Genomic DNA, 13,753 nt, shown 5'->3' with positions numbered 1-13,753 from the left:
AAGTGAAAATGTCCAAATTGGGCCCAATTAGCCATTTTCCGTCCCCGGTGTCATGTGACTCATGTGACTCGTGTTACAAGGTCTCAGGTATGAATGGGGAGCAGGTGTGTTAAATTTGGTATTATCGCTCTCACACTGGTCACTGGAAGTTCAACATGGTACCTCATGGCAAAGAACTCTCTGAGGATCTGAAAAAAAAATGAATTGTTGCTCTACATAAAGATGGCCTAGGCTATAAGAAGATTGCCAAGACCCTGAAACTGAGCTGCAGCACGGTTGCCAAGACCATACAGCGGTTTAACAGGACAGGTTCCACTCAGAACAGGCCTCGCCATGGTCAACCAAAGAAGTTGAGTGCACGTGCTTAGCGTTATATCCAGATGGTGTCTTTGGGAAACAGACGTATGAGTGCTGCCAGCATTGCTGCAGAGGTTGAAGGGGTGGGGGGTCAGCCTGTCAGTGTTCAGACCATATGCCACACACTGCATCAAATTGGTCATCCCAGAAGGAAGCCTCTTCTAAAGATGATGCACAAGAAAGCCCGCAAACAGTTTGCTGAAGACAAGCAGACTAAGGACATGGATTACTGGAACCTGTGGTCTGATGAGACCAAGATAAACTTATTTAGTTCAGATGGTGTCAAGTGTGTGTGGAGGCAACCAGGTGAGGAGTACAAAGACAAGTGTGTCTTACCTGCAGTCAAGCATGGTAGTGGGAGTGTCATGGTCTGGGGCTGCATGAGTGCTGCCGGCACTGGGGGGCTACAGTTCATTGAGGGAATCATGAATGCCAACGTACTGTGACATACTGAAGCAGAGCATGATCCGCTCCCTTTGGAGACTGGGCAGCAGGGCAGTATTCCAACATGATAACGACCCCAAACACACCTCCAAGACGACCACTGCCTTGCTAAAGAAGCTGAGGGTAAAGATGGACTGGCCAAGCATGTCTCCAGACCTAAACCCTATTGAGCATCTGTGGGGCATCCTCAAACGGAAGGTGGAGGAGAGTAAGGTCTCTAATACATGGACATTTGCACTTAGTGGTATACTCACTTTTGTTGCCAGCGGTTTAGACATTAATGGCTGTGTGTGGAGTTATTTTGAGGGGACAGCAAATTTACACTGTTAGACAAGCTGTACACTCACTACTTTACATTGTAGCAAAGTGTAATTTCTTCAGTGTTGTCACATGAAAAGATATAATACAATATTTACAAAAATGTGAGGGGTGTACTCACTTCTGTGAGATACTGTACATGAATGTCAACAATAATGAAGTGAGATAAATAAATAAACAAACACCCAACTGAACGCTACTCTTATACGTGGGTGATAACCAATCAGGTCATTAAGAAATATCTTATCCTATTAAAGAAAAAGTATATAGTGACACATGAATAGTGACACAAAACAAATGTGTATAGTAAACACCCAGCTGGCCCCCTGACATTGTGCAAAAAAACCCCTACAAATAAAGTGCTATACGTGGGAAAATAATGATCATGAAAGATAAATGCTAATATAAGTAATATAAATAGTGACTGTAAAGTGAAATTGGCAACAAAAAAGTTCATAAAAACCGACAGTCCGTAAAAACGGGAAATCTACAATGTGAATCTTCCATGAATCTTCTATTTTGGTATACTGTGATATCCACCACCACCAGGCATGAACGCTCACCTCCACAAATTGACCCACATCACATAGGTCAAACAAGGCAACACTCCAAATCTTCTTTCCTCTGTGTGTTCTGGCCGCTGGAAGCTCCACATCACCGGAACCAGCAGGATATCATGTATAGGTACATAATAAGAGAAAGGGGCTCCTCATAGTGCAGTAAAGTTCATTTATTAAAACCTTAAAAGCAAAGAGTGCACTCACATAAGGTAAAGGGCTATTAACCCTCAAACAGCTTAGAAAAAAGGTAAACAAAGAATCTTTGTTTATCTTTTATCCATGCTAATTGAGGGTTCATAAGTTTTCTCTGTGCCGTGAATTAGGGGTTAGTTTAGTGCATCACTATGCATTCTATTATAACTCTTTTTAGCTGACCCTGCATTAACTAAATGTCCTAATTTATCCAATTCTGCTAGTTCAGAACATGCTGTTTTCAATGCTAATAAGCCCTGATAACAAGGGACCCTTAGAGTTTTTTTCTCTTTTGCTTCCTAATTTAGCATCTTTTTGGATTAGTGGCCAGTGTCCTGCACTTAGGTAACATAAAGTATGAGGAAGACAGCCATGGACATGCCATAATCACGGATGGCACGCAGATCCGATGGATTTCTAAGGTATTCCCAATGCCTGCTATAAACTGTATTTTACCTAGAATGCATTCTTTTAAATAAGTGTTAGGGACAATGAAAAACAAAAAAGAGGGCACAAAATCTTGCTCATTACCTTTTTTCAGCCATAGAAAAATAATAAAACATCCAAAAGTATATTCGCAAAAGGCAAAAGTAACAAAGGTTACAGAGACCTCAAACTTTTAATTTTTGAAAAAAAATTTTTTATTTTTTTGGGGATTGTTAGTGGCTCATCTTAGCCTTTTTATAATTCTTTACAACCATAAATTTATTAGACTAATTATTCCCTCTGTACTTTTTTTAAAGTTGTAAGGATTTTGGAATTTTGCAGCAGATTGTTGTCTTTTACACACACACACACACACACACACACACACACACACACACACACACACACACACACGTGTAATTATATATTTTGTTATGCTGCAGCCTAATACTACAATTGTTTACATTCATTTTTTCTCATTAATCTACAATCAGTACCCCATAACAACAAAGTGAAAACAGAATTATAGAAATGCCTGTGAATTTATTAAAAAGAAAAAACTGAAATATCACATGTAATTAATTATTCAGAGACTTTACTCAGTACTTTGTTGAAGCACCTTTGGCAGCAATTACTTTTTGTGTATAAAGAGACAAACTTTGCACACCTGGATTGGGGGATTTTCTGCCATTCTTCTTTGCAAATCCTCTCAAGCTCAGTCATGTTGGATGGGGGCTGTCAGTACACAGCCAATTTCAGGTATCTCCAGAGAAGTTCAATAGGGTTCACGTCAAGGCTCTGGCTGGGCCACTTTAGACATTCACAGAGTTGTCCCTAAGCCACCATGAGGCTTAGTCATGGAGGTAAAGATATTCCTGTGGTAGGAAGGGTATACATTGTATCATGTTCTGCTGTGGTGATTAATAAGCAACAGGTGAAGACTGGAGAGGGGGAGGGGAAAGGAGGGAGAGCAAGGAGCTCTGCATAGAATGAAAAATAAGATAGGATTTGTAAAGCCAACAGTCGCTTCTGGTCTTCTTCATGTGTGGCACACGCTGGGCTTGTATGGTGTGGAGTGGCTGAGATTTTTTCCTGAGGATTACATGGAGTTTGGATGGCCTCCTAGCCTGACCTGCACCCTCAGTGGAATATACCGAATGGGGACATACAGTAGATGCCGGAGTGGAGACCCTAAAGTCAGCTTAGGTTCACATGTGTGTACTGCTGTCTGTTCTACAGAAGCTGGTCTAACTACTGGCTTCTGTTGAATGGTCCTGTTCAAAAACCATCATTTGATCAGCACAAGCGGTGTGGGGGGGGGGGGGGGAATCTTCACTGCCAGAATACAACAGTGTGGCAGGGGAGATCCCTGCATCCACATCGCTTTTGTAGATGTGGGGATCTATGATTTTTTTTTGTTTGAACTAAAAAAAAATATGCCTGTATACCCTACCTAATTCTGGTTAATTGATTTAGATTTCTGCTTTCTGCACTTCACTGTTTGATAGATTGAATAAGCATGATTGTTCTGTCTTTAATACACAGTGGTCTGTGCATAGTCTAACATGCAGATAAACACTCAAATCTTCTAATAAGTGAGACTTTATGTTGAAGTCTGAAGACTTTACTGAACTTTAAAGTGAGTGAAAATAGTGAACAAAATGGGAACGGATGCAATTAACACATGGCAACGTTACAAAGTTCAGTATAACCAACTTACTACAGGAAAATATGCAAAATACAGGTATCTTAAAGCTTATCTCCATGCACAATCTCCAGGAATGGACTGAAGCAGCGAAGGGTCAAAACACTGCTTTTAGTGTACCTGTACTTAACTCTAAGGTCTTGGATTTAAATGCACGTGAAACTGCTCAAATATTGATGGCACTGGAAAAGTGCTGCCAGAATGTTAATGGTATGTTAATGGAGACACCCACAGAGATGTTTATACATCTAGAAATCTTGTAGAGTACCCTAGTAATCCTAGGTCTGTCAATATAAATTTCTGTTACGTTCATTGGCGAACACAACTCTTCTGATTCTTGACCATAGGGATTAAAGCGCCACCTACAGGAGTAGGACACTAGACAGAAAAAGAACACAGCACCGCCTTTGGGCAGTCCTAGCTGGTATAAATCCCCTTTCTGCTATTGGCAAGCTAGTTATTTCTGCCTAGTGTTTCAGGAGTAAGGACCTAGTTTCCTGCTGGGACTTAGTTTTTTACCCTTTCTCCTTTTTTCCTATGATTTTTCCTGCAGAAACCTTCAATCAACAGCCGGGCTGGGCAACAGGCTGGATAATCTAGATCCAGTGGTCATCCCAGTCTGGCCAACAAGTGCACGCAGACCCTTAGCTATGTGCTGGGTTGGCTGCGACAGTTCTATCCCTGACTGGGGCATCGAGTGAGTTAAACGTCTCTCGGGAGCACATATGACCGGGCGTTGGAGTCTGTGTTACAGTGTTACCCTGGCTGACAGCCCTCCACTTCAGTGGAGAAAGGGACATATGATGGGAGCCTTATCTGCATGCTCTGCTGAATTGTAAGTAGATGCCCCCTTCCTTCCCTCCCCTGTTGCAGTGTGGGACGTGGGTACTCCGTGGGGTGTTCAGTCTTGTGGAGTCCCCTCCTCAGCCCTTGCCTCTGGTACTTCGTCCTGTTCCCTCCTTGCTGGGCTGCATCCCCTCATCCTACCTTTCAATCCCTGGTGCTTGCGAAGACTTTTCTGGCACCCTGGGTGGAAGAAGGGTCCTTCACAATTGTCCCTGTGGATTCTGCATAGTGGGGGTTCCCTTTATGGGTCTGGAAGGCCACATTGCAGCTGCCATGTTCTTTACTGTAGGGAGTGATCTGGCGCCCATATTGGGGTAGACAGTAAGGGTGGCAGCAATTTTCTTGCAGCCATGTGGCAGTGGCCATCCTGCTGGTAATCCCCCTCTTACGCAGGATACAAAGGTGGTCTTTGGGACAGGATGGCGCACTTCCTGAGGCACAGCAGCAGCAGCATCCACAGCTGACTATATCCACAGGTGGCATTCATGTTAGCACCCACAACACTCCCATGGCAGTCAGATAGTGGTGAGTCATCCCTGGGGTACCTTCCTCTTTGCTATAGTCAGCATGGGCTGGGGTCTTTAGTTTTGATGGTGCCTTGCCTGAGTGGGTGTGCCATATGAAGTCTTAGGTGCACGCATCTACTCCTGATCTCCTTATGTAGCTGGCGGCTGCCTCAGGATCCTTTGTCCTCCCAGACATGCTGTCAGTGGTGCTAGGTTCATCTCCCGGGTGGAAGCAGAGTTCAGGCTCAAGGCAAGCAGGAAGGGAACCCTGCTGTCACCTGCATCTTCGGGTGTTTCTGAGCTAGAGTTGGGCTCCACTGTGGTGGCATTTGTGTTTTCTGTGGGCCCTGAAGATGCTTTCCATGATTCCTCAGTGTGAGGTCCAGTCCTCTGCCTCTGTGATCACACAGGAGAAAGAACTGTTGGCTGCACTGATTACTTCCATACGAGCAGCCAACAAAGTGCTTGTCCCCTTCAGTGAACACAAGCCGGCTAGGCCCATTAAAGTGTATTTACGAAGATTCGGGACATCCGAAGAATCCCTTTTGTGGTTTCCGAAGCACTTCACAATATGTTACCCCTTTGAGGAGGCATGTACCTTGTAGCAGAGCCTGACTTGCAGAGGGAGGCATCTCTTACAGTCCCGGCTCAAGGACCACTGACGCTGTGACAGTGACTTCGAGAGCATGGTGAGGTATAAGTGCCTATAAGATGTTCCACTGACTTTAGTGATGGGTAGCAGAAGCAGCGAACCCTGAACTTGGCAAACGGCAGGTGGAAGGTTTAGTAGACAGCTGGCATGTTGCAGGAGATTTGACAGCACACTGCAGGTGAAGGACCAGCAGGAACCAGGTAACATCAGAGCAAGGCAGATGGATAACTGTATGTGTGGTCAGATGAGCCAGGTCAACAACAGACGGTCAGATACAGGCATAGATGGCAGGCAGAGAATGGTCAGGATACAGGCAGAAGTCAGCAACATTTGGAGCAGGAAGATGAGCAGAAGGCAGAGCAGAGACCACAAAAGAAAGTCAGGGCAAGTAGCGTTCAAGTATAGTCAGGGCAAGCAAGGTCTATCACAGGAGTAAACCCTGTGGTCAAGAATCAGAAGACCTGTGATGTTAGTGTTCTCCAAGAAAGGGATTTAATGGTGAGTAACAAAAATTCAGTTTTACAGACCTCACCAAGGTAGGCAGCACCTTGGGCTGTAGCCTTCAGTGCTTAGCTATTGGTCACAAAATGTTGTCGATTGAAACACTAACCATTAGCAAGGCAAAGGCAGGAGAAGTTGGTCCAATGTACCAACTTCCTCTGAAGGCTGCAAAAGTGATCTACAACATACCTAATACCTTTGTTTATATCTTATTAACATTCCATTGTTCAGTACAGATTCATTTAAATGGTCACTCTTAGTAATGTTTATGCTGACCTGATACTAAATAAATCTGCATGTCAAGATTAATGCTCATAACTAAAAAAACTGAAATAAAAGGTGCTCTGGGTATTCTAGCACTTTTGCTAAATTGAGATTTCCAGTAATTGCTTGGAATGTGCTTAAAAGACAACCGTGTGCATTATGCATTTGTAAGGTGACTGTGCTAATGATGTCTCTAAAAAACGTAAAGCATCTTATATTACATAATACTTTTTGGGTTTCTTCACACAGCTTCTTGGGGTTCCCCTATCTATTTTACAAGAAGCATTAACACATAAAAAGATTGAGGCAAGGTCAGAACAGGTATTTCTTTTTTGTGTGATAAATATGAAAATAGTATGGGTGAACAACTTTATACAATGTCCTTTATCTTATGATGGTTAACCCAGAATGCTTCTAGAAAAACATAGATAAGAACATTGGTAAAGAAAATGCATTTAAACCCAGCCTTGACCCTTAACCATATTTTTGTATTTTGTGTGTTAATGACAGGGCTGAATCTAGGGGGGGTGCTAGAGTGGGCTGAGCCCCCCCAGAATTTAACCGCACCCCCCCCCAGGTCTCTGATTCCCTTATCAGTGTTGCCAAACATCCATCTTTCTTACATTCGCACAGTGCCCAGTAGCACTGCCAACACAGCCCCTCACCTCTGAAGACATGGGAGAGGACAGAGGCTGGATCTGCTCTGCCTCTCCCTGCACCTCTTTCTCTGTGCCTGCCCACACTTCAGTCTGTGAAGCCTTTGCTGTGTCTGTGAAGGGGATGTGTGGGCGGGAAATTTTAAACAGAGCAGCTGGCAGCTGTACTGGATACATGATGCCTCTAACTAAGCCATTGAGCCTTTGGGGACTATAACCATGTAAGTGATCACTGACTTCCTCCCTTCCTTCTCTCCTCCGTTCCTCCCTTCCTCCTTCTATTAGGTTGCGGGTTTTTTCCTTGTTTTCTGAAATTGCAGCACGCAGGACTTTTGGGGCGCTTTCAGAAACTGTGCAAGAATACTGGGTATACACCCGCACTGCAGCCAAATCACTGAAAAGTGATCCACACTCAGGTCACATTTCAGAGGCATATGACAGGCAGTGAGGAGGTGACATTGTACCTCTCCACTGCCTGTTTTATCCACTAAATACCAATCCATCCAGGTAATGGCATGGTTCACTTCCAACTCTGCATTATTTCTGCACATCTAATACCTAAAGAGAACAATTGAAATAAAGTAGAGTTCAAAGTGAATTTAAGCGGAGCACTTTACAGAAGATTTGAGGGCATTGTTAAACCCAGAGACTGGTGGACTTATAGCAACAGTTGGAATAGCATTGCACATCTAATTAATGTGAACACTGATATCAGATATATACAGAATTTGGGTTTTGGGTGGAGTAATATGACTTTTTGGCAAAACATGAAAATGGTTGGTATTTTATGCACATTGTACACCGATTAGTCACGTTGTTGAGTGTATAGTGATAGCACAGGGTTTTAGGCCTTATTTATTAAAAGGTTTATTGGTTTAACATTTTTGGTGCTGCATTCAAGCTGCTCTTGCAACACATTGGGGTTTATTTACTAAAGGCAAATAGGCTGTGCACTGCAAGTGCACATGGAAGTGCACTGAAAGTACAGTTGCTCTACTGGGGAACATGCAGGGAAAATAAAAAAACATCATTTTTGTTTGCACGTGATTGGATGAAAGAAATCAGCAGAGCATCATCTAATTTCAGAGCTTTCCATCAGATATAAAGCAACTGCACTTGCAGTGCACAGTATATTTACCTATTGTAAATCAACCCCATTGGGCCACTGACTGATCTGAACCTCTTACATTTGTGGGTATTATCCACCTGTCCCAAATCAGTCATCTCCCATGAGATGTCTATTCTAATATTTTGGGGACCCTTTCACTGATAATGCAGGGTATCTCTCTATCGATTACTGCATCTTAACAATGGCATAAAATGCTTATGTCATAAATAACTGCAAAACTGCTATTGGGCTATTATGTGAAAGGCATCTGTAAGTTTTTTTGTTGAGGCAGAGGAATAGAAGACCAATTATTAGGGCTACATGTCCACCAGCGATTTAGCTGAGTGAAAATTTGCAGAGGCAGAAATCTTCTGATTCCTGCTGCTGTGAGTGGCTACCCATATGGAAGAAAAATATATTTGAAATATATTTTAAAAATATTCCTCCCAAATATATTGCCATATATTTGAGATGCTACAAATTTGTCCATATTCAATATATTTCAATAAATATATATATACTTCATGTTGAAATGCGTTTGTATTACAAAATATATGAAAAATATTTTTAAAAATACATTTCAAATATACTGTATGTCTTTAAAAATACAAATCTACATTTACAAAATATATATTTTAAAAAAATGTGGGTAGCTTCAACCCCCGAGCCTGTTCACTATAATGACAGGTTGCCAGCAGATGTAGTTATTTGCAGCTGTTCACACAGCCAGTGATTATCATTGTGGTGATCATTGCTGGTTGCAGACAAAGGCTGTATTTGCATGGGCGACTTCCTCCGTTGCGAATGACAGTGGTGGGAATCTGCTGATTTCTTCAGCTGTTTAAGCCACTTGTGAGTGGCTAACTGCATCCACCAAACCCCATACACTTAAATTACAGGTCTGCGGTGACCATAGCTTTCCGCATAGCCAAAGTGTGTCCAGCAGTGATCACTGCAGGTAATTGCTGGCTGGGTGGAAAGCCATGGATAGCCGTGGCCTCCTCTGACCTATCATTGGAGTGTACAGAGCTCAGTGGCCGCAGCCAATCACTCACAGGTTGCTGAAACAACTCTAGGAATCAGTAGATTCCAGCCACTGTTAGTCACACCAGCACTAGTTGCCCGTGTGAATGTAGCCAAAGTGCATCCAGTAGCAACAGCAGTGAATAGCTGTGGCTGCTGGCGACCTGTCATTATACAGGCTTTGTGGCCACAGCTAGCTACTCACAGCAGCAGCAGAAATCAGAAGATTCTTGCCATTGCAATTCACAACTGGCTAATTGCCAGTGCAAATGTAGTTTAATAATGTATTTTCATTTTATTATAGTCAAGGCTGGGGCTACTGGAATTCTGGCAATCTTCTTTTTTCTTTTTTTTCTTTAACTGAAGTTGGGTTATTTAATTCTGTACATGTTTTTATATACAGGTTCTGAGCCCTCTTAATTTAGAATTGGCATATTATGCCAGAGATGCCCTTGCCAAAGCTATGTATGGAAGATCATTTAACTGGCTTGTCAACAAAATCAATGAGTCACTTGCAAATAAGGTACTGGTAATGCATGTCAACTAATTTTCTTTTTATAAATTTATATAATTTTCTTTTTATAATCGTCTTGTTTATAATCTAGTAAAGCTGTGGAGTGCTAAAATACAATGGAGTACACCAGGTTAGGGGTGGTAATGACAATAATGTGTTATTGGACAGAGTGGCAATAAACTGGGCGAATCTATTGGTATTAATATTTCTCACAGAAAAAAAGGTTTTTATTTTTTAAATACATATGTGAATGTGATCAGCTCAACATAAATGAAGGTATCATTTTATGTTAATGTTTCAAAATGTAAACATATATAGTATTTATATGGAAGCAGACATACATTTGTGCTCAAAAGTTTACACACCCTGGCAGAAATTGTGAAACTTTGGCAGTGATATTAAAAGTATGGCTGACCATGCCAAAAACTGTCTTTTATTTAAGGATGATGATCATATGAAGCAATTTATTATCAGGTAGTTGTTTGGCTCATTTGTAACCACTTCAAGTCCAGACACTTTCACCCCCTTCTAGTCCAGGCCAATTTTCAGCTTTCAGGAGTATCACATTTTGAGTGACAATTACTCAGTCATGCAACACTGTACCCATATAACATTTTTATTATTTTTTGACAGATAAAGCTTTGTTTTGGCGACCACCACTGGGTTTTTTACTTTTTGCTATATAAATGAAAAAGTGGCAAAACTGTTGAAAAAAAAATTTTTTTGCTTAGTTTTTGTTAGAAAATTTTGCAAATAAATATTTTTTCTTCATAAATTTAGGCCAAATTGTATTCTACTAAATACTGGTAAAAATAACCCAAAACATTGTATATTATTTAGTCTGTGTGAAAGCTATAGAGTCTACAAACTATGGGATATATATTTGAAAATTGATCATCTGAGACCCTAAAATGCCGGATGTTGGCATGACTTATGGCAGTAATGAGGACACTGGTATGGGGTATGGCATTGATTAGGATGTTAGCATGAGGTATGGTGGTGATCAGGATGCTAGCATGAGGTATGGTGGTGATCAGGATGCTGGTATGGTAGTAATCAGGATGCTAATATGAGGTATGGGGTGATCAGGATGCTGGTATGAGGTAAGGTGGTGATCAGGATGCTGGTATGGGGTACGGGGGTGATCGGAATGCTGGTATGGGGTATGGAAGTGATCAGAACACTGGTATGGAGTATGGTGATGATCAGGACACTGATATGGGGTATGACAGTGATCAGGACGCTGGTATGGGGTATGAAGCTGATCAGGATGTTGGTAAGGCATATGGAGTGATCAGGATGCTGGTATGGGCCATGGTGGTGTGGAGGTATGGCGGTGATGAGGGTGCTGGTATGGTGTATGGTGGTGATCAGGATGCTGGTATGGGGTATGGCAGTGATCGGGATGCTGGTATGGCATATGGCGATGATCAGGGCACTGGTATGGGGTATGGCGGTGATCAGGACACTGGTTTGACGGTGATCAGGACATTGGTATGGTGTATGGCCCTGTTATTGTGAGCACTGGGACAGGTGACAGGGGCTGACTGCATGTTTATTATTGACTACAATGGGCAGTGATCAGGGACACTGGGGTGGCTGGCATAGCATTCTGTGAGTGTACATGTAGCTCTAACTTTGAGAGCAGAGAGAACCGATCTGTACTTTCACTTTCATTGTTTATTATGTGATTGCTGTGATTGGTCACATAACGACTGCAGGGCTCCTGGGTGAACGCTCTGTGAGGTACATTAGGCCACATCAGCAAAGCTTCCCGTCCGCCCATTGCCTATAGACAGCAGACAAGAAATGGTTAAATCCTAATGATACCAGAAATCTTCTAAATGGCCCTGATTAAAAGTTTACATACCCTGGAATGTTTGCCCTTGGTACAGACACACAAGATGACACGCAGGTTAAAATGGCAGTCCAATGTTAATTTGTGGCTGTGACTTTTTAAATTGCAATTAGTGTCTCTGTATAAATAGTCAATGAGTTTGTTAGCGCTCACGTGGAGGCACTGAGCAGGCTAAAGACTGTGTCATGGGGAGCAGAAAAGAATTGTCACAAGGTAATGGATATTCAAGGCCTTGAATATACCAGTCAGTACCGTTCAATCATTTATGAAGAAGTGAAAAATTCGGGGATCTATTGATATCAAGCCAAGGTCAGGTAGACCAAGAAAGATCGCAGCCACAACTGCCAGAAGAGTTGTTCAGGATACAAATAAAAACCCACAGGTAACCTCAGGAGAAACACAGGCTGCTCTGGAAAAAGACTGTGTGGTTGTTTCAAGGAGGATAAAATGACAATACTTGAACATAAATGAGCTGCATGGTTGAGTTGCCAGAAAGAAGCCTTTACTGTGCCAATGCCACAATCAAGCCCAGTTACAATATGCCCGACAACACCTTGACACACCTCCCAGCTTCTGTCACAGTGTAATCTGGAGTACTGAAACCAAAACAGAGCTTTATGGTAACAACCATAGGTGATATGTTTGGAGAGGGGTCAGCAACAAGAATACCATCCTCACTGTAAAGCATAGTGGTGGCTCCCTGATGTTTTTAGGGTGTGTGAGCTCTAAAGACACAGGCAATCTTGTGAAATTTGATGGCAAAATGAATGCAGCATGCTATCAGAAAATACTGGCAGACAATTTGCATTCTTCTACACGAAATCTGCTCTTAGCCTTTCCAGCACTACAATGACCTCATGCACAACCTTCCATTGGTTACAGCAGAAAAAGATCAAGCCACTCTGGGGAGATCTCAAATGTGCGGCTAAAGCAAGACGACCAAAGACTTTGCATGACCTGGAGGCATTTTGCCAAGAGGAATGGGCAGTTACAGTATACCACCTGGAAGAATTTGGGACCTCAATGACAACTATTGCAAAAAACTGTATGCTGTCATTGATGCCAAAGGGGGCAATACACATTATTAGGAACTAATGGTTTGCAGACTTTTGAATAGGGGTCATTTCATTTGTTTACTTGTTGCCATGTTTTGTTTTATGATTGTGCTATTCTGTTATGACCTGCAGTTGAATATGAATCCCATAAGAAATAAAAGAATAGGTTTTGCCTGCTTACTGGTGTTTTCTTTAAAAATGGTACATACTGTATATTAGCAATTCTCCAAGGGTATGCAAGCGTCTGAGCACAAATGTATTCCACATGAGGCACAGCGAGTGTGCCTAATGTAGAATTTAAGGCACACCGCTAACTACAGTATATAGTAGATCAGATTTATTTTACATTAGATACACAATACTTGTGCCTGTAGTCAGACTCAAATAATAAAATATACCAAAAAGCAAAAAAAACATAGAAAAAGTGATTTGATTGAATGAGTGATTTTTGTACTAATGTTTAGGAGCGTTTAGTGTTTTTTTCCGCCAGAAAAATACTCTTAAAAAAATGCAAAACTATAGGGTTTTTTTCTCTGCTTCTAAACACTGAGCTCAAAAAATTCCTCTAAACTACCTTATGTGCATGGACACATAAGATAAACCCCTCTAGGAGCAGCATTTTTTTAAGTTAGTGCGCATGGAGCCTTAAGATTTCTTTTTTTTACATTTGTGAATGGGTTTGTGTTTGGAAACAAATCCAATCATAGTACTGAGTTGAAAGCTTAGTGCAGTGGTAAGTAACTGTTGTTCTTATGTTATCTACTCAAA

At 41.9% G+C, this 13,753-nt stretch overlaps 1 protein-coding gene across 1 annotated transcript in view; it reads left to right on the top strand.

Annotated features, from left to right (window-relative positions):
* The window catches only part of MYO1H (myosin IH), a 142,034-nt gene that overhangs the window by 31,883 nt on the left and 96,398 nt on the right, over positions 1 to 13,753 (top strand). Inside the window, exons 8-10 of the mRNA XM_089675765.1 lie at positions 2,180 to 2,293; positions 7,021 to 7,092; positions 9,962 to 10,081. Coding sequence (XP_089531891.1) covers positions 2,180 to 2,293; positions 7,021 to 7,092; positions 9,962 to 10,081 — 306 coding nt within the window. The remainder of the gene's footprint in view (positions 1 to 2,179; positions 2,294 to 7,020; positions 7,093 to 9,961; positions 10,082 to 13,753) is intronic.

Source organism: Staurois parvus, unplaced genomic scaffold (genome assembly GCF_062004578.1).
Source record: "Staurois parvus isolate SC_StPar_1 unplaced genomic scaffold, SC_StPar_1.0 ptg000158l, whole genome shotgun sequence".
Taxonomy (NCBI): domain Eukaryota; kingdom Metazoa; phylum Chordata; class Amphibia; order Anura; family Ranidae; genus Staurois; species Staurois parvus.
The sequence above is the reverse complement of the archived record's forward strand: the minus strand, read 5'-3'. Positions and strand labels throughout refer to the sequence as shown.